This window comes from Chlamydotis macqueenii, chromosome 3 (assembly GCF_036417535.1).
Source record: "Chlamydotis macqueenii isolate bChlMac1 chromosome 3, bChlMac1.mat, whole genome shotgun sequence".
NCBI lineage: Eukaryota > Metazoa > Chordata > Aves > Otidiformes > Otididae > Chlamydotis > Chlamydotis macqueenii.
In genome coordinates, this window is record NC_141558.1 from 20729548 (window position 1) to 20755865 (window position 26318).

General features: G+C 39.6%; 1 protein-coding gene across 1 annotated transcript in view; it reads right to left on the reverse strand.

Annotated features, from left to right (window-relative positions):
• Positions 1–25852, reverse strand: part of SNTG2 (syntrophin gamma 2) — a 269954-nt gene extending 244102 nt beyond the window's left edge. The window contains exon 1 of the mRNA XM_086745017.1: positions 25766–25852. Within this exon, the coding sequence (XP_086601143.1) occupies positions 25766–25837 (72 nt within the window). The 5' untranslated portion in view covers positions 25838–25852. The remainder of the gene's footprint in view (positions 1–25765) is intronic.
• Between the last annotated feature and the right edge of the window lie 466 nt (positions 25853–26318).

Here is a 26318-nt window from a genome sequence, read left to right on the forward strand (position 1 = left end):
AAATGAGGGACTGATTCACATTTCAAATTAATCAAGCATTTTAAGATGACACTGGCTAACTGATTAGTCCCCAAAATATGTCATTCTTAAAGAGAAATAAATCCTAAGAAACATTTATCCTGTAATTTTTATAACATTCTGATATAAAGACCTCATTCTGTAATACATTCAAAGGGAAGCAATTTCAATTCTTCCTGGTATCAATAGACACTATATTCAACTATTCACACAGCAGAAGAACTTAACGACTTCAGCTTTGCTCTTCGAACACAGCTAAAAGAAGACAGTATTTCAAAATTGCACCAGTGCATTTCACATCAACGTAGAAAATTCCACTACAATTGAAAAGTAAAATATAAGGCTGTGATTTTTTTTTTCCTTTACATAATGGTAGTTTTATTTTCTCCACATTATTTCCAAAAGGAAAGAGGTTCCTTCACCTCTTTCCTTTTCCACTTCCATAATTATGTCCCAGCATCACCCCAAGCACATGCATGCACACACATCCCTCCCTTTTTTAAATTATTAAACCAGACACAGTTAGGTTTCAAAAAAGGTTAAAAGGACACTACACAATGACTCCTGGTATTTCAGTAACATCACACAATACTCTTGCTTCAAAAGGACCACACACTTAGAACAGATATGGCAGTCTGTTTAAACATATGCTTGGTAGGCTCAAAGAAAGCACACACAGATATTTGGATTTACGGAGACTATGGTTAAGTCTGCTAACAACCTCAACAGAAGAAAGGTGAGCCTAACAGTGTCCTGTCGTGACTCAGCTCTTGAATCTTGGGCACCCAATCTCTTATCAGTGCAAGGAGGAGACAAGTACGTTAGACACGGCCAGGTAGCTGCAAACCAAGCATATGATTCGGCTAAAAGCAGCAGCAAGTGACACAGGGAGGAACAAGGTCTGCACAAGAGGATGGGTGGGCACACAGACACACGCATGCACTGAGCTGGAACTGCGGGGCCCTCTCCCAGAGTTAGGAACTCAAGAAAAGTTTCTCTTTCGAATCAAATGAGGGGACCACATCTACCGCCTTATACTGAACAACAGGAAAAAGATAAAAGCATTAATGTGAACTGAATCTTAATATCGATAGTAGGATCCTATGACATTTTTTAAAAAAGTAAATAGTTTGGAAGAAAGGAGGATAGGGGTCTACACAAACACCCAGCTCTGAATATTTTCTCAATCTTTAATCACCTTCACTGGAGGAGTATTGCAGGGCGTCTCTCAGATGCATTTAATAGATCTGTACCTACTTAACCATATTCCTCACTGTGCAGTCTTTTTTACATGCAACATGTGGGACAGTAATCCTGAAATCCTCAACTTAGTCTCATCACAGAGACACCAGTTGACACTTATTTGTGCTGCAGAAGCCTTACATGTTCAGCACTGGTTGTAGTCTTCAGCTTTTAATCACACCATGACTGCAGAGTCAGGCTAATATAAAGAGTACTCCTCAAAAATGAGATACAGTCCCTTAATTTGTCACTTACTGCAAAATCCCGAGGACTAGCTTCAAGTTTTCCTCTACTGCAGCTAGTTTCCTATTTTGTATTTTAACAATAAAGCCTTATGAGTCTGACAAGAGGAAGATAGAAAAATACTTCGGTTGAGCATTCAACCAAGTTTCATTGACCACAGGAGATTACGAGAAACACTTGCATGCTCAGCATAACATAAAGTTGTATTATCAATTACAGAAAACATTATTCACACTTACACATAACTGATTTAAAAATACTGATTGACTTTAAAATAAGGACTCTATAGCTTATCTACACAGAACAAAATAACTTTTTTTCTATCTAGTGAGACTTTTTTGGGACCTCTGCACTGGTCTGGCACTGCTATCACATGGAATAATGATCTGTTAGTCCAGTGCAAATGTGGATGCTCTGTGAATCACAAAACAGACTTTAAAAAGAACATACTAGCACGTACTGCAGTCTTTGTTCATCTTGGTGGGAGGATAGTTAGTAATATGGCATTGTCACTGACATTACTAGGCCTAAGATGCCACATTCCAGCACTGTCTTCAGTTGCCATGCTAACTTTGGGCTCCCACAAAAACAAAATACTACCCTGTATTTGCCCTAACCTTTCTCATCTGCATTTGCCATCTCCCAACCTATTTCATTATGAACTTGTGAATTTTCAATTCAGAGTGTCATTGTCTACAGAAACAACTTGAAATGGTCTAAACAGATATGCTGTATTATTTGCAAATTTTAATTAGTATCAATTTCCATTACTTAAATGAGGGGAAAAAAAAACCCCACCATACAGACTGCTTTTTCCTGGGTTTTGGTCAGACTTCCTTCAGAATACAGGAGATTTGTCTATCAGAAATATCACTTCTCTATAGAAACACAAAGATGAGATATTCCTCATTTGACTCCTTATCTCCAACTAGGGTTGTCATTTTATCAGACCCTTTACTGGACAGCACACACACATTAGAAATAAAATTCTGACAGTAGAGTTGACAACTATTTTATAATGTAGCATTACATATTTGAAAGAAAATCAGAATCCATTAATTTCATTTGCTCTTAATGACAGAACAAGAGGCAACACTTCAAGCTGCAGTAGGGTACATTAGTATCCCTACTAGAGGAAAAAATTACAGTCACCAGATCATTAAACAAACTGCCAACTGAAGTTACAGGCTCATTATCAACTGAAACATGACACCTATCAGAGGAGCCAGAAATAATAAATCTGTCTTGCCAAAATGGTAATGGATTGTCCATAAATTCTGGAAGAAACACATTCCAAAACTGAAATGGTCTGATTAGATTACAAAAATTACTTTTTATTATAATCTGCATTATTTTGTTTAGTCAGTAATAATGAACATGAGAACTACTATAGCAAACAGCCTCCTGAAGGATTACTCAATTAGCAACATATTTAATAAAGGTTTTTGTTATAAACCTTCACTTCTTTTCTTACTGTTTTGAAATTCATAACTCCAGAATGCAATTTGGGGCAGAAAATAAAAACCCTTCAGTTGTATTTTCTGCATATATTTTCTATACATGTAAACAAATCAATACCAGTTGCTTGCCATTTATCCCCTATATCTATACCTTATGTGAGGAAAAACACCAGCTGGTACAGGACTACACGCGGAAGCAGCGCCAGGCCACCAGCTGCCAGGGTCGGCTCCTGCACGGCGGGCACTCGGTGTTGGTGAGCAGCAGGAGGGAGGGTGCTCCCGAGGAGGCGGGTGAGCCACAGGTGAGCGTGGTCCTGGCAAAAGACCACCGAGCATCAGGCAAAGGTGCAAGCCAAGGCCCAGACAGGAAACCCAAACAAAAAGTCGGGAGGAAAGCTGGCGCTGGCTGGTGTCAGTGTGGCTCAGGTGGGGACGGAGGGTGATGAGTCGGGCTCAAATGGGGCCCCTGGGCCTTGGGCAGGGACACTGTGGCCCACTGGTGTCCTGAGGGTTCGCACATTCTGTTTCCACCACCAAAATGCACTGCTTCTGGTTTTGAAGGCATGAGGGCTTTGTGAAATGCCATATTGTAACTGAAGATTTTACATTCTGCTCTTTCTCTCAGCCTTAAAGTAAGTTCTATTTACAAGAGCCTGCTAATTGTGAAAATTAAACTATTTCAGTACAGCTAGGCTAATCTCTGTCAGCATGGGCCAGTCATTACAGCAGAGAGCCAGGTCTAGTTTACAAAGAGCATTTCTGTAGACTTCTGCCATGATGGAAGGAGGTTTCCTGCATGCGTTAGCAATTCCAGTAAATGACAGAGAAGTCTAGAAGAAACAAATTTAGAGTGAAAATACTAAGTTTAATAACATGCAGACATTAATTTAGAGGGAAACAAATTAGCAAAGGCAGTAACTAGTACTACAGCAGTGAGAAGCATGTACTGCCTAGTTCACAAGCACTGCCTTTGAGCAAGTTTTCATGGTTTAGGAGACAGACTACAGTATTTAACCCTAAAACTCATAAATTTTATTACAGCAATCTCAGGCTACACATAAAATGGCTTTCACAAACAAAACATCAAAATATGTACATCAAAGCTTCACCACCAACTCTCTCCCAAACAGAAAAGTGATTGCCAGGTTGGCAAAGAATCAATCTCAGTCCAGCAGATCATCTGCTTCGGTTTCAAGGACAGCCCAGAAAAACATTTTGGAAAGATCATGAAAAGGAAATATGTCAAATAAATTAAAAGATAAAATCTTTTGCATAGAAAACTTCTAGTTGTAAAATAACAACAAAAGTTACAAAGACTGACAATTCAGCAAGGTTCTTTCTTCTTCTTAGATATTAAAGTTAATTAAAATTGGTGAAGTCATGGAGTCATTTGTGACCTATCCTAAATGTAATATAATCTCATCTGAAAAGCATGAAATTACTCTGCCCATATCTATTACTTCAGTTCTTGATAACTATTATAGTCATTCAATAATCCAATTACTATAAATAACATTGCCAAAGTAGGTCCATGCAATAGCCAAAACAGAAAAGATTTGTGACATTGTCTGCACAACCTTAAGGGACCAAAATAAACTTACTAGGTAAACAAACTGAAAAAAACAAAACTTGCTTTGACTTCCCACAATACGTATATCTGAAAGTGTTTGATTTGCTGCAGAATAGGACACTCTATGAACGTATATATAGTTACCATTTTAAAATGCAAGAGTCAAAATGTATATGGAATCTAGACTGTAATACTAAAATTGTTTTTTAATGGTGTCTGGAAGGTGCTAAGTTTGACATCAGTAAGCAGGCACTCTTGGACGCTAACCAGACAAACTTCCTAGAACGCAAGAACAACATAATCATTTGTGCAAAGCTCCATTTTCTGGTGCCCAACACAGAAGGTCTTCATCTAATACTTGAGTATGGAGCCATTGAGAGTCAAGCTTTGCACGCTAATCCCCAGCAAGGAAAAGGTTCCCAGAGGAAGAGATTATTAACAAACACTGGTGATCACTGACTACCTCCACAGGTTGAAAATGTGTTTTCAGTTCAGAGCTTTTGAATGTGACTAAATATTTATCTTATGTTTATAAACACAATGAATAGTTTATTTTGGCTAGAGTCTAGACGAAACATATGAAAAAAATCTCGCATTTCAGTGTCAGATCAGGGATCAAAGCCAAAACCACACGTGTTATGGTAGAAGAGATGATACAATCTTAAGAGTACAAGAGCACAAAATGTTTGACTGAAAGGGTGAATGAAGGAGGGAGAGTAAATCAATAATTGTTTCATTTTCCAAACCCTGTCAATCAAATTTAAAAATGTAAATTGTATTTAAAACTCCCAGAACTAGCTAGTGAATCTGATAACTTTGAGTACAAGCTCACCTCATAAACAGCCAGTTCAGAAAAATCAGTAGCTGTCATGCAAAGTTAGAGGAATGCGAAACAGTAAGAAACAACATTTGTATATATCCTCAGTTTGACACTTCAGATTATGAGGATGCAACATTCAAATGAACAGGTCCCCAAGTCTGATGTAAACCTACTGTCGTTGCTATCCTCAGCCAGATGGGATCCATGATCTAATGGGTCCCATGTGCAACTCATATCTCAAAAACCCAGTGTCCCTACCCAAATCTAAACAGTATCATCTTTCTTCTTGGTACAGAAAAACATACTAAAATAATCCTAACGAAGTTAAGACCATCTACAATTTCCTTTTCAGCTAGGATTTACAGAAGAGAAGCACTTTATAGAACATTTAAAACAGTTGGGGTTTTATTTATTTTGTTTACAGATTAATGGATAGTGATCATACAAATAACTTTTCACTATATATTTCACTATATGGAACTAATGAATTTTGTAAAATCATATCCAATAAAATAAAACCTCCAAGCATGCTAGGCATTAAATATCATCATTTACAACAGTAAAAAGTTTGTTTATTTTCCTTTTTAAAATTATGAGTAATTTCACGCAGAAATTTAAATTGCACAACATTTTTTGAAAAATTAACTTTTCAGAATTTGTTTGGTGCTGGTTACTTCTATGCTTTGGACTAAACAGCCCAGAAAATAAACTGTTCCCATACATTTCTTTAAGGTATTTACATTTAGCCTTCACATACATTGCAAATGAAATCTATACTTCATGGAACATGAAAGCATGTTCTCTGAACTTCTTCATAAATGCAAAGCACAATTTGACTCTGTAAATCTCTACTGATGGGTAAGGCAGGGAGAAAAGAAACAAAATATGCATATGCACACAGGAAAATAAGACTCAGGCATAACTTTGACAATTTATTTATAAAAATTAATACAGATTTATGTACTACACACCACCACTGAAGTTCATACATCCCACAGAAATTGCATCCAGTGGATCTAAAGTTACTGCCACAGAAGTGTAACAATTCATGTGGAGTGATCAGTGTTTTAAGGAAGAAAATGAAAAAAGAAATAATTAAGCTTTAGTTGTTAATATAAGTTCCGAAATAACTGCAGATGTTATTTACTCATATTTCCACACAGCAAAAGAGAGATTTGCTTAGTTTTTTACTGCTTGAGATAAATAAAATATTTCAGTTACATCTAGAAAATCGAGGCAACCACAGCTGCAGAAGAAAAAAAAAAGTTTTGCTGAAAATAATTCATGTCTCACTTCTTGTTCTTTTCTGTTATTTCCCCTCTGCATTTTGCTCAGTCCACTTCTTTCTCTTTATATCCCTGCATGTTTTAGATAGTTAGTTTTTAATCTTTTTAAAAGCATATAATTTTTCTCTATGGTTACATCCAGGTTTGTTGTTTTTCTATCTCGGTTTGGGCGGGGGGGGGGTGGCGGGGGGCGGCGAGGGGCCGAGAAAAGTTGAGTTTCAAGTTCAGCTGGTTCATTATTTGAGTACTTATACTGTAATGAAAATCCTGAACAGCACCACACACTTATATCACCTTCTCAGCTACAATTTTAAAAGATCTAATATTAAGTAATTTTAAACTGTAACAGTAAAACCGAGTTTGAATTTGAAATGTAGATCTGTCTCAAATAATATAACTAAATACATTTTGCCTTCTTTATAGTGCTAATATGAAAATAAAAATTCATTACTGAATGCTGGCATTTTCAAGGTTTTAATAAATGAATTGCTGCAGAAGATTATTGTATATTTCACATTGTAGAAAAAAGAAAGTAAAAGTATGACATTAGCTTTCAAAAGGCTCTTAGACAATACTTTCTCCATCCCACTGATATATACCCATAAATTTAAATCTTTATGTTAGAAAATAAAATATTCCTAGTTGTTGTTTAATAGCAATGTTAATCTGATGTGGTATTTCTGGACTAATTAATGGTCATTTAACTCTGTAGCTTTCCCATGTTTTGGCTGGGGATTAGATGTCCTTCTAATTCATTTTATTTCCAGCATCTTTGAAGGAGAAAGAGCCTTAACGTAATAATTTTTTTTTTTTTTTTTTTTTTTTACTGACTGATTTTTCAAAAATCAAACATTATTACACTAATTAGCACATTACCTGATAAGAAAGTACTGGATACTAATTCCACCCAGGTTATGTTGCTTACATTTCACTTCTTGGCAGCACCACACGGACTCATTGAATCACAGTACCATTGAGGGAAGCGGCCTCCAGAGGTCTCTAGTGCAGCCTCCTGGTCAAAGCAGGGTCATCTATGATGGGCAGAGTTCGATCCATAACCACTACCCCCAGAGTCCAGCCATTCAGTTTGTTTATCACACACATGACTGTTCACCCATCTAGATGATAATGTACCTGCGTCCTTGACACAAGAGCACAGCGGAATATAGTTTCAAAATCCTTCCTAAAATGTAGGTAAACCACATCTGCTGCTCTCCCCTTGTACACAAATCCCATCATTTTATTATAGAAGGCAATCAGGTTGGTCAGGCACAATCTACCTTTGCTAAGTCCACACAGGCTCTTCACCTTCTTCTCCTTTATGTGCCCATGCTCCTTCACACGTTCCAAGAGTCCTCTCACTCCACAATGTTGCCAGAGCCCAAAGTCAGGGTGCCAGCCTGTATTTCCCCATATCTCACTTTAGGCCTGTTTTTAAGATGGGTGCAACATCTGCCCTTCTCTACTCACCCAGCTCCCCCGATGTCTATGATCCCTCAAAGATGATAGAGAGTGACCTTGCAAGGACATCAGCCAGAGCTCTCAGCACTCTTGGATGCAGCCCATCAGGTCCGATGGAGTTTTTGTAAGGAAACTCTGCCTTGACCCTCACCCACTACTGGTAGTTCTCCTCCTGAGACTCTTACGAACAGCAGAGACCTGGGACATGTGATAGCTTAAGACTGAGGTAAAGAAGGCATCAAGTACCTCAGCTTTGTGTCCACTGTGTCCATTTTTACCTTCCCCATTCAGCAACAGTCTCACATTTTCCTTGTTCAGTCTTTTATTACTAATGCAGTGATAGAAGCTCTTCTTGTTGCCCTCAGTGTCCCTTGCAAGTCTTAACTCCAGCTGAGCACTGACTGTCCTGACACCATTCCCACACAACCACATAACATTTCTAAATTCCTCCTTTGCAGTCCCTCTTTTCTGCATTTTTGCAATTAATCTTAATCATGAATTCCATGTTTAACAAAGCTGTTATCCTGCTATATCTGCTTGGCATCCTGAGTATTGTGATGGATACTCTTGCTCGTGGAGGAGGTCTGTCACTTTGCTCTGGTTGGAGAGATGATTGGACCTGATTAGGTATAGATTTCATCATTACAAAAGTAATCTCATGCAGCAAAGTAACTCACAGCAAGACAGAATATAATTCTCTTTATTAGTATGAAGATACATTAAGATCTTACATCACTCAGATCCAAAAGCTTCCTTGATCAAGAAGATAAATGTCATGGCCAAATCCTTATTTTATTGTCGCAGTTCAACCCCGATCGGGACCAGACTACACAGTCTCTTTCTCACTCCCCCCACCCTCCGAGAGAACAGGGAGAGATAATATAAGAAAAACAGCTCAAGGTTTGAGATCAGGATGGGGAGAAAATCCTTAAAGTTACCGTCATGGGCAAAACAGACTCCACTCGGGGGAAACTATTCATTTATTTCTAAAACTAGCAGGAGAATGAGACAGTGAACAAGATAACCTCCCCCCCGCCATCCCTCTTCCCGGGCTTAACATTATCATTACTACCTTCCCCTCCCCGAGCTGCACAGGGGCGAAGAGGGAATGGGGGTCGCGGTCAGTTCATCATACGTTGTTTTACGCTGCTGCTTTGTCATCGGGGAAAGAACTCCTCGCATTCCTCCTCTGCTCCTTCGTGGGGTCCCTCCCACGGGCCACAGTCCTTCATGAAACTGCTCTGGCGTGGGTCACCTCTTCCATGGGGTGCAGTCTTTCCAGAACAGCTGCCCCAGTGTGAGCCCTCCATGGGCCACAGCCTCCTTCAGGCCTCCACCTCCCCCGATGTGGGGTCCTCCACGGGCTGCAGGTGAATCTCTGCCCCTCCATGGACCTCCATGGGCTGCAGGGGGACAACCTGCTCCACCATGGTTGTCACCACAGGCTGCAGGGGAATCTTGGCTAGGAGCCACATTACTCCTCCCCCTCCTTCTGAACTGACCTTGGCATCTGCAGCTGTTCCTCACAAGAAAAATTCTTCACAACAGGCTGGCAGATGCCTCTCATGATCTTTTTACATCTTATTCACTTCTCATCTCCTCTCCACTTCTTGCAGCCAGGCCGGGACGAGTTGGGACCAGTCAGCTGCCCCGCGGGAGGCCAGAAGGCGAGGCCTGCAAGGCCCACAAGGCTCGCCCTCTCTGCCCCCGCTCAGCTTCTTCACATCTTCTCTTCCCCCCCCCTTTTTTTTTTCCCCCCTCTGTTTTCCCCTTCTTAAATATGTTATCACGGAACATTCTGCTACCAATCGGTTCGGCCTTGGCCAGCAGCAGGTCCACCCTAGGCCCAGCCGAGTCCACTGAACAAAGGGGAGCAACTTCTAGCAGTTTCCTACAGAAGCTACCACCTTAGGCCCTCCCTCACTAAACAAAACCAGAATATTTATATACTCTGAAAAATGTCTGTAATTGAGGCTTTCTTTACTCTCCTTCATAAAATAACTCTAAAAGTAAAAAAACTCTGGAGAAGAGAGTGAAGAACTTTTCATAATACTCAAAATTGTACTCTTCTATATATTCTCTCCTTCAGAGGAGAAGACAGTGAGTGGTAAAACAATTCAACTTTGGAAAGATGGCTGCCTTCCACTTGTGTTTCTTTTTTTTTTTTTTAGAAATAATTACTAGAACTACAATTTGAATTAATGAAAAACACCTTCACCATGAAACTACATAGGAATAGACTGCTCAGATTACTTTGTGCATCTCTAAGCATAGATATTCCACGAAATCTAAACTTGAACCTTGGATCTGGGAATGATGATCTCACATACTACCTAGATATTTCAGATATCTTATGTTTAAGAGGCAGACTCGCTCAGCTCCAACTGAAACTTATCTCCAGCATGGCAAAGCAGAAAAACATAAAATGCACACGTATTGACACATGTGGGTGTAAGTATGCTATATGGTATATCATTCCTGAAAGGTTTCTGATTCCTGAATCACAAATTCCCCAGTTTACTTTGCTGCAGAAAAAAATAAGCAGAAATTTAAGCAGAATAATTATCCCATGCAATAAACTGAAGAGCAATTAATAATCCTGTTCCTCCCACACAGACCAATTAAACAAGTGGTAGTAGATCTGTGGATTTGGTTGGTGTGTATAGCTCTGAATATTCTTTATAGAACATGCTATACAGAAATAACACAAGTACCTCCAATGCAAACATTTCAACTCGTTATCACTGCTATAAAGAGAACTAATATTTAAATAAGTATTTAAACTTTGTCATGATCAATTCAATAGTGAACCTGTTAATAATACACAGAATATGGTGATTATCCACAGAATAGTGTTCACTTCACAATCATATAAAGGGATTCTGCTCAAGAGATCAAAAAGGCCATAAATCTAGATACTAAAACCCAACAAACATTGAAACTTTTTTTTTTTATAAAAGAAATTGCAGGGTTAGGGAAAACCACAAGCCGAACATAAGTCAATCATCTATTTCATGCTCCAGGATAGGTAATTATGAGTACTTCATGAGATACGTCTGGAGTTATCCTGCTCAATTCAGCATATTGACTAGGCCACAGTTGGAGTTCTGTAAACAATTTTTGCAGACAGATATGGGCCAACTGAAAAAGTCAATAGCAAAGAAAATGCATGATTCAAAGAGTCAGGGGACTGATACTGCTTATATTACAGAAGATATATTGGCAGTCTTCAGATATACACAAAGCTGCTGCAAAGAGCAAATAGCCTACTACAAGCCCAAATGAAGTAACAGCACACTTCAACCACAGGAGAGAAAAAAAAAAAAAGCAGTAAACCAAAGGAGTGAAGAAACACAGATTAATCAACTCAGTCTGATCCTGATAAACTTGGGGCTCCAGGTGCCAGGGAGCAGCAAGAGTGGGCTGCTCCAGCAGGGAAGGCAAGCAGGGAGCTCAGGGTGGTTGTGAGGCAGGCAGGGGCAGTATCCTTACTTACCAGAGTGAGCTCCTCCAGTATACTAGCAAGAAAAGTAGAGCAAAATGCCAGTCAATGTGCAATATCACACCTGACAAAATATCAAGGAAGGTTTATAAACAGACCTAGGTAATGCACAAAGAAAAGACATGTACCATCTCCTTAAACTTGATCAAATCAGAAAAGTTATTTCTCCTGCCATTCAGTTGACCCATAACAAGAAAAATTTGTGTCATATACTGACTTCTCTTCATTACTGCTATAATCAAATTGTTGTCAGACTAACAGTCAAGATTCTAGCGAGACCTGGCAACCTGCAACAGGACTGAGAATAACTGAGGATTAACGAATTAGGGCACTGGGAACTACAGTCACATTTATATATTGGGTTTTTTTAGGCAGAAAAAGCCCTACGTTACTGCTAGGTTATGGGTGTTCTCTCTTGTTCAAGGATGCGTTAAACCAGAATTAAAGCACCTGAAATATTCTTTTCAAAAGTTTTTTTAAGCTCTAATCTTTCCCCAATCGTTAGTTTATTTCCTAACTACTCCTGTTGAATTAATAGGAAGAATAAATTCCCCTAGCAAAAAAGAGAGTGTTTTGCATGTCTCAAAAATTACCAACGTCTACTGCCTGGACTATTCTTCATTAATCTGCTCTGCCTCACTTCTTAAAAGAACCAAGTAATAATGAGTACTCTGCAATCCATAAAAAAAAGCAGCAGAAGTTCCCAGTTTGTGTAACTAAGGGAATTTGCAAATTGAGGGAATATTTTCCATCTTACTTCTCATAGCACATCTGAGAATAATATTTGAAATCATATCCTTTCAAACATAAGAAAATTGGGAAGGAGTAGAAGAAGGAGGAAGAGAAAGAGCTGTCAACATTTATTCTTTCAGTCTGGTCTACAGTGCTGTGCATTACACTAGAGCCTAATATTCTAAGGCAGGTCGGAGTTCAGTGGGGGAAGGCAAGGGAGAGACAGGCACTCTCCTCATTTGTACGCTACTGGAAGAAAGAGAGGGAGCGCAGATACTAAGGCAGCTTCATCTTTTAATCACATTTGGAATATAAAAATGTAGAATCTAATCTACTGAGCCTATATCCAGACAGACTAGTAATCTACTACAACAGAAACAGATCTGCAGAGTAAAATTGCTTTTGTCAAGGATGCAACACTCCTACCATGGACATTTTGGGGAGGTTTTATTCTGGACTTGCTATAGCATGGTCCCATGGATTGAACCCTCATTAGTGGCTGCAATTAATCATGTGCATCTACAAAACACCTTTCAGTTTAATTCCATCTGAAAGACATTCAGTTTGGATGCTTCTGTATCGGCATTTTACTTCACACTAGAAGTAGATTTTTGAAGCAAATCTCCCCCAGTCATTTCCACTCCTCATGCTGTGGCCGCCATTGTAGCGTGGTCTCAGAGCACAGGAGCTCAAGGTGTGCTCCAGGGGCAAACTTGAGCTCAACCAGTAACGGTCGTTCAATCTGCAGGATCAGGCTAGAGCTAATCTGAAATAAAACCTCAGAGATTCATATAGCATGAATGTTCGGTCCCTCTGTCTTACTCTACAAATCTACTCGTATTCAGATGCACTGCTTACCAACATAGGACGTACCTTTGGTGCACTCCAAACCACTTTACATCACAGACTACATGGCAATAAATACTGATGATAATGAGAATCACCTGAAAACCATGTCCCTAATCCAAAGTAAAATATTAATGCATGTGTCCTAGGATGAAATAAAGACTCTTTGGAATGGAATGTTTTCCACCATTATCTTATGCTTTGTTCTACAAGCAACAGAGTATATATATTTATATATATTTGCTTTGAGAAAAAAAAAAAACAAGTTCTTTACTCAGCTCACTGGTAGCAAATTCCCCTGAATAAAAGGGTCAGCAAGTCTCAAACACTTCTGAGCACATCAGATTAGTATCACTGACAAACAGGACAGCTATAGCAAAGAGCATCTATACTAGCAAACACAGCTGAGGGCCTGGAGGTCAGCTGGCACAGCTCCTATCAGTGAAGCTAAGCACTTTTGCCCTTCCTGAAAACACAAATCACAATCATGTTGCTCACAAGAATGGTCCCAAGTCACAGTCTGGTATTATCTGAAAGACAGCTAATTAGGACAAAATTATGCTAAGGAAAATGTTAACAGTTTAACAGTACAATCAAATGCATTCAGTGCTTGGAGCTATGCCATGGCCGCCTTAGTGTAGTCTGTAGCCAGTAATTCCCACCTACCAAAGAGAAAGGATACCAAAACCTGTCTTCAGAAGGGTACAATCTGAATGGAGTATTAGTCTGCTTCTACAGTGATTACTTGAGCACATTCAGTGAAACTCCTAGCCCTTGAGCTGTATCTCTAAATCATGCGTTACTCTGTACCACCAGTGGAGAGATTGGAAGACTATTATAAAGTCTGGAAAAACTAAGACAAGTTGTTTGTCGTGGTTTAGCTACAGTCAGCAATCAAGTACCACACAGCTGCTCAGTCACCCTCTCCCTCCCCAGTGGGACCGGGGAGAGAATCAGGAAGAAAAGAAAACTCAGTTGAGATAAGGACAGTTTAGTAGGATAGCATAGGAAAAGATAATTATACATATATAAAAAATAATTATAATAATAACAGAAAAAGCAATAGGAAGAAGAAAACCAAAATTTTTAAAAGAAACAAAACAAACAAAAAACCCAAATGAAGCACAATTTCTCACCACTTGACAACCCAATGACTGATACAGCCCGTCCTGAGCAGCACTCACAGAACCAAAAAAAAAAAAAAAAACCAAACCAAACTGTTAACCATCCTGGAATAATTATGAACAGCGAGAGGGGAAAAAGAGAGCCAGCTCACCAGTCCATTCCCTACTTAAGTGCTGAGCATGGAATACTCTCTTTGGCCAGTTTGGGTCAACTTTCTGGCTGTACCCCTCCCAGCTTCCTGCACCTGCACATCAGCAAAACCTGCGAAGCTGGACAGTAACGTTGGTCTCTGTAGCAACAACTCATAACATCAGTGTGTTTATCAACATTCTTCACATATGAATCCCAAAACAAATCAGCTACTGAGAAGAAAATTAACTCCATCCCAGCTGAAACCAAGACATTGTTATGTTCCAGTTAAATGAAGCAGTCATAAAAAGTATCTGTAGAGCTCACTAGGTGAAAGGACCTTAATTTCACATAAGAATACGAAATTAGTTCCACAAGATATTTGAACTGTAAATATCAAGCAAGCTGATGAGAGACTATGTAGATGGCAATTTACAATTAGCATATCTAAATTTTTATTCTGTGCAATAATGGTCAAGATTAAAATTTTCCATTACATTTAAGAAATAAAATACTTTTTAGTATTTCTTGCAGATTATATATAGAGAACATTGACTACTGCTTGGTTTGTTCTTTTAAGTCACATCCAATTACATCTAAGATAAAGAATTGGCTCTTAGTGAGCAGAAGCCCTCCTAATGAAACATAAACATCACAAACAAAAGCAGAGATTGCAGTCAGACAAGTAAGTTAGAGAAACACTATCCTTAGTTTAAATAACGTTCCCTCATCTTTCATTTTTGAGAATGTTTTGATTGCTTAAGTTTAAATGGAAAACATCCCTTCTCTGTAGGACAAGATTTTTTTCCATTTATATTGATAATACTCTCTTGACTGGCATCTATTTGCCAAAGTTTCACAGAAATACTTGAAAAACAATGATATTCTACAAAACAATCTATTTTTTTACCATTTATAACTTCAATTCAAAAGGAATTTATAGAACTGCATTATTCATCTCACACCTCAGCGCAATAAACTATGGCAATAGGTTGGTGGGTTTGTTTTGCTTTTATTTATCTTACTTCTGCTAGATACACTGGGCTAAGTCATAATTTCTGTAAGGTAGCATAGTCTGGAGATAATTTTCAAAATATAAAAATATTTTTATAGTTCTCCCAGAGCAGACAGCCCTAACACTAATTGCTTAGAAAAATACACATGAAGCACTCTCTGTACTTTTTAGTGGCACTTGGCAATGAATCACATATTGGACTAATAGGGGGGAAATTTTATACATTTTAAAAAATGAAGTCTTCATTTTATGGTATAAATTGATGAAGCAGGATGTTTTTGTGGAACAGAATTGGATTGACCCTGGTCAGATAAAAATGACACTAGAATTACGAGAATTACTGAGTCAACTCAAGCAGGTTTACTACATTTAATTATATTTAGCTATGAAATTACAGCAATAGACATTAAGTTAACATTACTGACATTTATGAAAGTCTGTCAAACTGCTGAAAGCTGAAAAGAAGTAGAGGTAGCAGAGACTAAAGTACGGACTTTCCCTACCACACACAGATAGAAGTCACCCAGAAAAAACAACCCAGTGCTCCCTGAGGTCTAGGTAACACCTGTCTGCCTACTCACTCCTTTCACATCCATTCCCTTTAATAACTACCCTGTAATGTATCTGCTCTTAAAAAAGAAATTAAAAAAAAAAAATCCTCTCTTAATTTTTGTTTACTTTTTGACAACTAGCGTGATAAACTGTGAAATGAAGCATCTGCAAAGATTACATGTGCAGCTAATAAGAAAACCTGAAAATCTTTTTTGGGTTTTTTTTTTTGTTGTTGTTTTTTTTTTTTTTTTTTTTTGTTCTTAGGAGTAAAGCAGAGACTACAAAGAAGAAGTAGAAATGAGTGAAGTATGGCAGTAGAGGGGTACATAAGCACAATAGAATAGCATATAAGCACAATTAGTCACACAATTTTAAAAAAAAAAAAAAAAAAAAAGAGGTGACAAAAACCAAATCAAGTCAGGTTGTTAACTGTGGGTAGTTTGCATTTTTTTCCTGATTTGGAGTCAGCAAAATATTACCCATTCTTTCCTCTTTCCTGACATGTGAAAGAAATATTCTTGAGGGTATTAAGTCACAGATAATTCCAACTGCTACAAATTTGCCCTTGGTAAGAATTACAAATCTAATTTGTGTTTTCTTATTCTAAAGGTTCAATTACAGGTAGTAAAAGTCAGGAGAAGGAAGCATTCTTCCAAGATACAGTTTATATTGTCTGACTGTCATTAACAAGAGAAAGCCCTTTGGGGTTGTGTATGCAAGTCAGATCTAAACAATTTCAGTTCATTAATTCTCACTAGTAGGTTGTTGTGGTAGCATTTCGACAAGTCAGACTTCAGACTTGCTGCCTGGACCACCTACCATTAGGAGTATCCACATATTCCTAAACTAGATATGCTTAAAGTGGACTGCTTTCTTCTTGGATTCAGCATGTTTTCTGAAAAGATCACATTGCTTTTTCAAAGTCTTTTGAGACCAACACATCCTGCTACATCTCCAACCCTGATTGCTTAAACTGAGTTGTGACAGTGCCATGCTTTTTTAAGTGTCCCATTTAACAAAAAGCTACAGCTGTTAAAACTTCTGGAAGTTTAATTTCAATGAAGAAAATGATTTTTTTTTTTTTTTTGTAAATGGAAGGTACACTGTATAGGTTTAAGCCTCATCTTCTGAAACTTTGTAAGTAAAAAGGGTGATACATATCGAATTTCACGTGATTGGGAGCAAACATGTAGAACTGTAAACAGTGAATAAATTGGCCCTTATCCAATTTCTTTCTCTTGGAGATGACACTATATAACAAATTAGTAATTCAACCTTAAACTGGTGTCAGTTGGCAATTTTGGCTACAGTAGATTTCAGTAATTTTCTAATGTAAAATGAGTGTGGAGCTTGTCTTAAGTATACCAAGGAAACTGGAGGTTTGTGTGGAGTTAAATACGAGTTGAAGTGTATCTATCACCTATAGGCTATCTGAAGACTCAGCAGGTCCTCATTTAGGGTTTGATAACCTTGGAGGTTATAGAATTTCTGTAGAGAGTAAAAATAAAAAGTTCTTGCCTTATGAACTGTAAATGGTACCAACCATAATCTGTTCTGTGATTATCACTTGGAGGAAGTATCCTATAACCAGCCCAATAACGTTCTTGTCAGAAAATGGTGTCTTCCCCCCCCCCCTATATTTTCATGTATTACAAGAACAGACACACAGAGGTATGCACACTTGTTCCAGTAGAATCAAAGCTGGTGAGGGGTCTGGAGCACAAGTCTTATGAGGAGCGGCTGAGAGAGTTGGGATTGTTTAGTCTGAAGAAGAGGAGGCTCAGGGGAGACCTCATTGCACTCTATAGCTTCCTGAAGGCAGGTTGTGATGAACAGGGGTTTGGCCTCTTCTTCCAGGCAACAAGCAGGACCCGAGGAAATGGCCACAAGTTGTACCAGAGGAGGTTTAGATTGGACTTGAGGAAAAACTTTTTCTCTCAAAGAGTGGTAAGGCACTGGAACGGCCTGCCCAGGGAGGTGGTGGAGTCTCCGTCCCTGGCAGTGTTCAAGAGGCGGCTTGATGAGAAGCTACAAGATATGGTTTAGTAGCTGTGGCAGCAATGGTAGTGGGAAGACGGTTGGACTAGATGATCTTATAGGTCCCATCCAACCATGTGATTCTATGATTCTATCACAAAATCCCGAATAACAGATTCAGAAATTTCAGTACAGTTAAGTTACTCCTCAAAGCACACTAAAAGTCTAATCCTTTTATGTCATGTCATTTTTTTTTATTATTTAAAAAAGACTGTTCTGTTTAGCACATCCAGCACACGCACCATGTGACGCACCAGATGCCTTAGTAATTAATTCATCTTTTAAACGAAAAGTACAATAAATAGTTGCATAAAACAGTGTGTTGATGCAACTGATAACTACACTGACAATTCAAAATTAGAAAAGGAAAAGACTTTATAAAAAGCAATAGCTACATCACAAAACAAGACTGTCAGACTGAACTGGCAACATATGTTTACTTATGCTTCAACTGTTCTGGAAATGAGCACACAGCACAGATTACTTTATATCTTTATATTGCCATTCTGTCAGGGCTCGTGAAAGGTGGCAGAAGAATGTCTAAATGCTACATTTACAAAAATGCTGCGTAAGACAGTAGGATATGTTGAAAAAAATAGAGGAAAAGAGAAATAACATAAAATTAGATTGTAATGCCTGCTTGAAGAGAGTAGAATATTTTATTAGCATAGAAGAAACTTGCATTTTATTAACACACCACCACCTACGAGTAATTCCTTAAGCCGTTCTAAAAACATGACTTAATACTGTTAGATTGAGTTTGTATAGAAAAATATATGCCTATGAATTTATTTGCAGTATCTATATCTTAGCTGCAGCCAGTGAAACAAATGAAAAATCTCTCTCTTTGCCTGTTGATTGAACAGGTTTGCTGGAGAGGAAGACGACAGCACAAGCTTGTGACAAACAGTTTGCAAATAAGCATGCATCCTTGTAATATCCAATATGAGATCAAATCTTCTGACACTTTCCTCCAATAAACTTAATAGTTTTACACACACTTAGAGGAAAAAAAAAAAAAAACAAACAGCTTCTACAGAGGAAACAAAATAAATATTCATGACTATCTCCCATATTATTTAGCACTGTTTTGAATGTGTATGCTTGTTCTTCTGTATTTTTCATGCTACATATTAGATACCGTACAAGCTATATAACATATCCATATTCTTGGTGATGCTAAATATACTACTCCTTAGTTGTACGAGCAGCAGAAGCAAGTATGCTTGTGCTCATAAGTTAAATGAACGAGTATTTTCCAAAAAAGAAGCCCACATCTGTTATCGCATGGGACAGGACAGCACACAATTTACTCAAGCCCCAGCTTCTCCACTGGTAAAGTAGGAACAATAATGCTCACACACTTCACAGTGTACTCTGAAACTCAGTATACTACTATTCACAGTTTATCCAGCAGACAGACAGATGTTAACAACTGTTAGTAGTACAAATACAAATGAGAATATTAGCACTGAGGAAGCTCTGTCCACCAGCATGCACAGTACAACCAACACACAGTTTTTCCATTAGCTATATGAAAACAGCCCATCAAAACACAGGCTGGGCTACTCTCAGCCCCTTTTCGAACTTCTTCCATTTGTTGTTAGCCCTCCCACAAAACTGGGCATAAAAAGGGAATCCCCGTCAAAAGGTACAACCACCAAACTTCTCTTTCGTAGCAAGGACAAATCATCAAGAGCTGACAATGAAGATTTGACACCAGAAGGCTTTGATTACATCTCTGTCTGGATAAGACTGCTTCTGTGGTCTTCAGCAACTCAGTTAACCCCTCTCTGCTACACATCTCCGTAAGTGAAGCGTGGGAGTCAGTACTGCTTTAGATCAAGGAAGTGCTATGAGGCTCGGCTGCCCAGACTCTGGGAAGTATGTTTATAATACAGATATAACCACCTATGAAAAAAGCTACTGTGGATAAAGTTTCCACAACAGATCACATTACACAGAACTTGCCTGTTGAGGAATAAAATTTCTGCTCAGTTTTTATTCATCCAGTGACTTACAAGCCTCATATAAACTGTGCAAAGGCAAAAATCCCATAACAAGAGCCATAAACAGTCCTGCCCGTTTGGCATGGTGGAGGGAAGCATTATAAGGCTAATGGTTTTACCGTACCATACAGGGTGAGCATGTACTATGCCTCTAAACACAGTCCAAAGCAACTCAGGTTTTGCATAGATTTTCTTGCCCAGATCTTCTCTAAATACTACAAATGCATTTTGTCCCTACTACAATCTGAACTCACAGGGAGATGATAAATGAGATAATATTGATTAGACTGTGCTAAAGGGTTCCAGCTCTTCAAGGTTATATCCTTTAGAGAGTTTGTAAATCTCATTACAGAAATCTGCCTGCTGATATACATACATAAATAGTGGCAGAAGGGCTCCAGCATGACAGCTCTCACTGGAGTCACACTGTTCTTCAGACAGAAAATTGAGACAAGGAGATACAAACGAGTTCAAAATGGGAGAATCAGACTGCCTTTTTCAAAGAAAACAGACCAAAAATAATTTCAGTCATATCTGTATTAAATGAGTGTTACTGACAAAAGGTGTCTGGAGCGAAGCACAATCTTGGGCCTCTGTTGGCTTTAACTGTCAGCTTTGTCAGTAATATGAAGGATAAGCAAATCCACTAAATTGTTCCAAGTACTTTACTTTAACATGCAGTTTTTACAGTAAATGAATCTTAACTTCAGATGAAAGCCAGCGTCAGCCTTTCCCTGCTTTTGGTGGAAAAAACCCCAAAAGGTACATGAAATAGCACACAAAAAAGCAAGCGCAGTAATCTGCTAAATTCCCCTCAAGTTATGCATTCTTTCTTAACTAATGCAGGAAAAGAAGAGGCACTTTTACTAGCCATCTGCTTTCTAAAAACTTTTATTGCTTAGGATTTCTCCCTGAGACATCAGAGGCAGGGGGCGGGGGAGGAAACCAAACAAAAAAAAACCCAAGAAACAAATCAAAACTCACACTGCCAACCACAAAGGCTAACAGCATCATCAGCAAGAGATGCGCAATCCACGTAATCGTTTCCCTTCACTTGGCACTCATTAGACTGCTTCCAGTTTTCAGCCCCACAATACAAGAAACACATTGACAAATGGAAGCAAGTTCAACTGATGCCCACCAAGATGCTCAGGTAGCTGGAGAACTTCTGTGAGGAGAGGCTGAGTAAACTGGGCTTGCTTGAACCTAGGGAAGTGGCTTTTGAGGGGGACATCTAACAGCAGCTCTCTGCTTCACCATGAGAACAACCCAACAGGGGAGCAGGTTGCCCAGAGAGGCTGTGCAGTCTCCATCCTTGCAGGTTTTAAAGATGCAATGGGAAAAGCCCTGAGCAACAGAGTCTGAATTCAACATGGTCACTGCTTTCAGGAGAAGGTTACGTTTATAGACTTCCCAAGGTCCCTTTCAACCTATATGAGTCTAATTTGTGTTTGCTAGCTCTATTATCATGATGCCACTGACAAGCAATATTAGGGGTCAGTGCTGTAGGAACACGGTCATGCCCTATTCCTTCTGCTGAGCTCTGCTACCATTTCTATTCTCGGCAGTCTCTGCAAGCCCAAGTGAAAGTGATTCTATTTATATTCATCTCATAAAATGCTTAAAACATCAGAATAAAATTGCTTACAATACAAAACACAGATCCAAGATGTAAAAAGAATACCAATGCTGTTGTTTTTCCGAGATCAGACATTGTTTTTCAGAGCAGCAGGTGGGCAAAAGTCTTATTTCCATTAAGATGTTAAAGCCATAAGCTTGAATTTTTTTTTTATCAGTTTGATAACTGTTTTTATAGACATATGTACAGGTAAAGCAGGATTCAGATTTGGTTTGTGATGGTAGAGAAGCCAAGTGGAGAAACATGAATCATCTACATACTCAGATATTTAGTAAGTGCTTGGTGTATTTCTTTCATAGGATCTCAAAACTAGTAATTTATCTGTTTTTTAAGGGAAAAAAAACACCTTCCCAAATTAGTGGGAAGTCAACAAAATTTGTACTGGAAAGTAAGTATTAGGCTTCATGCAACAGAATACATGAACATCCCCTCCCTATCACGAAGGTCCACCATCTTTTCTTGTGTTTTCCATCCTCAAACCAGGAAACAAATTCTGTTCATTTCACGACAAAAATTTCTAAAATCTGCTTGTGCCCAGCAAGGAATTTTAATAGAAAATGTGTGCGTGAGAGGAAAAGCTTCAATTAATAAGTATATCCTATTGATTTGTATTGTGGTGTAGACAGATCTTGGAAATACTCTTGAAATCCATGCCACTTTATTTCTGATACAACTTTTAACAAAAAAAAAAAAAAAACATAGGAAAGTTGAGGCTTCTTGCAGTCACATACAGGATGACTGAATGCAGTCTAAGCCTACCAAAATACTGGCATGGTGGTCATCTGTTCTAGGAAAATGGCAAGATTAGATGTTGACGTTGAAAAGATAGATAGGGAATACGCAAGACACAGATGTTTGTGGTAACATGACACCTAGTGTTCACTTTCAGGAAGCCTCTGTATTGGTGGGTGACAAATTTTGAAAAAACAGCAATGCCTGAGGACTTGCTTTCCAAAACAATGGTAAATATTAGCATCTCTATCCAAGTACCTAAATTACATCGATATTGGGGGGCGGGGAGGGGGAGTAGGAAAGGAATAAAAAGTTTGCATATGCTGCATTTCCTTCTCTTACTGAGTTCACAATTTGGGTAACTCTAGAAAAGAGCGCTACCCAAAAAAGTTCCACATCATCTTTTTCCTTTGGGTTTCTGATGAATAAAAAAAGCCTACTGATAACTCCCACACACAGCCACCAAAAAAAAGCTATCAGAAAACTGGGTCTACTACACAGAACATGCACAACAGAAGTTTAAGAGAATAGTCTCTATTCTAAAAACAAACAAACAAACAAAAAAACCACTAGTGACAAGGTTTATTTATACAAAGCGATGAGCTACACACTTCTATTTCTTCATTTAAAACCCTGGCATATCAACAGTACAAATGACTGAAAGGTTATCATTCCCTTTCATGCTTCTAGAAACACAATGAAAACCACAGTATCTAATGAATACTACATCAGTGCAACCATAAAATCCACATAAAATCATGGCACAGGCACTCTGACATAGTGGGTAACAATTCCTATGAAATTCAGCCTCTTGAGTCTTTCTGAGGGGCAAAGAGGGGAAGAATTACATGAGAAATCAGAACAAAAAGTTCACTACAGATAGAGGAAACATATGCTGCTCAATAAGAACATGTGTCCTATCCTGAATGAGACAAGTATCAGAAATTACACTGAGACTGGCAAAGCATTAGAGACAAGGTCTGAGTAAAACTTCAGTTCTATAGAACAGAACATGAACAACTGCACTTCAAGAAGTGTATAGCTACATTGCAAGGAGCATTATTAAGAGAGTCTGTTAGTGTTAAAAATACAAGCATATAAAATACATGAGTATTGTATTTCCAATCTAGCATGCTGCCTTTAATTTAAATTTATGCTGACTTACTTTACAAGTAGTATTTAATTGTCATACTTCTGAAGACAAAAAAAAAAAAAAAACAACAAAAAAACAGTAACCAAACAAAACAAAGCAGGTACCTTTAAGTACCTGCCTGGCTACCACAATTCCAAACAATAAATTGGACTCAGCACAAATTATTCAGTAGTTAAATGGTAACTAGTGTTAATTATACCTTATTTCTGAAAAAAAAAAAATGTGCAGATACAATCAATATACTGATATTAAAATATACATTTTCCTTTTAGCAAGGTAAACAGACCCACACTCCAATACTCTTAAATAACTCAAGAAAATGCCAGTCAAGCACTTATCCCACTGTCAATTATAAAACAACTCCTTATTTTTAAAGACATTTTGAGTATACTTCTCTGCACAGGTTAAGCGCGTGGCACCTCTGGGAAGCCAGGCAGTTATGAACTCACCTAAATAAATATCTGCCGTGAGATGTCCCTGTTGAACTTAAAAATCTATACAGCTTTTTTTTTATATATATACATGCATTCTTTCAGTTATACACCTCTATTTAAAATCCTCTCAAAAGTGAAGCTAAGTTGTTCTGTGTTTGTTGGAAACAGCTTGCCAAAGATCAGATTCACAGCACTATTTCCCCATTTAGGGTCCAGGTAAACCGGAAAGCCACAAGCCTTTAGTTCCTACCACTCTGGTCCAAAAGGTCAGTTCATCATTCCTTCAGCGTCTAGTTGGGCCCCAGGCAGAAGTCTTATGAGAATCAGCAGGAACAGCATGTCCTATTGCCCTTAAACGTATACATTTAACACAACTACAAGAATACCAGTCATAAGTTTCACCTAATAATAGTGATTATCCCTCACCTTTAACGCTGAAATATTCTGAACTGCCATACAACCTACTTAGCTGTTAACATTTTAAGTAATTGCTGCACAGATTATTTTCGTAGTTCAGGAACAAGTCTTACAAATTAAGAGCTATGGAACAGCTTTAAAACACAGAGGATTCTGCAGCAGGTTTAATTCGATTACTTCCTTTTGAATTATAGAAATTCTGAAAACCCAAAGGTTAAGTGCTTGCTTCCCTTCACACACCGCTGAGAGATGCAAATGCACAGTGCACACACTGCCAAAGCCAAACAACACAGCAGTTTGTTTCCACAGATTTCCATGCAGTTGTTGTACATGCTTATGGTTTCAGGTAGCCTCTGCCCCTTGCATCTTCCAAGTATTTCCTCTCCATTTTACAATTATAGAGGATCAAAGCAGCTGTGAATTCACTGTGAGAGGGAATGCGTCTTTAAGTCATCCTTCATGCAGCTTAGACACCTTCTAAATAACACTCTGGATAAAACATGAGGAAGGTAACACAGTTTTCCTTTAAAAATTACCAGGCTGCGGTCACAGAAATAGCTCAAAGGACAGCACAAAAAAAAATAAAAATTAAAGGGCTTTTTATTTTAGCATCGGTAAACTATTTTATAGAAACGCAATGAGTAATTTTTTAGACACTGCAATTACGCTTCAACACAGTAACTTCACATGCCAGTAAGAGCACATTAAGCTGCAGTCTGCAATGATTTTTAAAGGTATGCGGGGCACACCTACTACATTTCATAGGAATGAGGGACAGCTGAGAACTGCCATCAGAGGGCATCCTTCAGAAATGATCCTCCAAATTCGCTGCCGTGAAGTAGCAAGTTATTTTCCAACTCCCTCACGGGCTTCTCTTAAAAGTGCGTGAGGTGCTAAATACGTTGAAGTAGGTAATTTTTTTTTTTTCCAGTCATCTGGGATACAAACCGAGCGATCCAACAGTGTCCCTGGGAAACCTCGACCCTCACGCCGTTGAAAACCCGTCCCGGCGGGCTGAAAATCGTCATGGCAGCGGGTACAATGTCCCCGCACCGCCGGGGTTGGAGGCGGGGGCGGGGGTGAAATCCCACCCGCCCGGTTCCTCAGCCCCACGGGCCGGTGTCGGGCTGAGAGGGCGAAGGGTGGGAAAGCGAGAGCCGTGCTGAGCCTCGGTAGCTGCCACTTCGTCCCTCCGAGAGTCCCTCGGCCCGGCCTGCGCCTCCCCGCTCCCCCCACGCAGGCGCCTCCCTCCCGCCCTCCGGGCAGCGCCGCCGGCGGGACTCTCCCCACCCCGCCGCGGGAGTTGGTACCGGGACGGGCTGAAAGGAAAAGCGGGTACTTGCCCAGGTGGGGACGAGGAGGCTGCCGGGGCGTTCGAGCGGTGCTGGAAGAGGTTGTTTCCCCGCCACGCTCATCTCCTTCCCATGCAGCTGGCCGTACTCCACGCAAGACGGGCGGGCTCGGCGGGACGCGGCGCCCTTAGGCACCGGGTTCCCCAAACGCCCGCCCCTACCGGTAGCGCCGGCGTCCCGGCTCCGTGGGGCAGGATCGCACCGCTCCTCGCTCTGCCCCGCGGGGCGGGCGGGGGCGTGGGTGGGACGTGGGGAGGCTCGGAGCCAGAAGGGGCTGCGAAGGCGGCGGAGTGGAGCTGGCTATTTAACTTCGCTCTTCTGCGGGGGGAAGGCGCCGCCGCTCTCGTTCCCCTCCCCTCTGCGGCCGCTATCCCGACAGCCGGGCTCTGGGTGCTGCTCCCAGCGCTGCCGTGCTCCTCCCCGGTACGGCACGGCTCGCTTCGGCCCGCCCGGCGCCGCTTCCCCGCGGGAAGGGTGGGTTTGGGCTCCGGCTTCCTCCCACCCTTCCTCCGGGGAAAGCTGTCAAGCAGGGGAACCTCTGCCA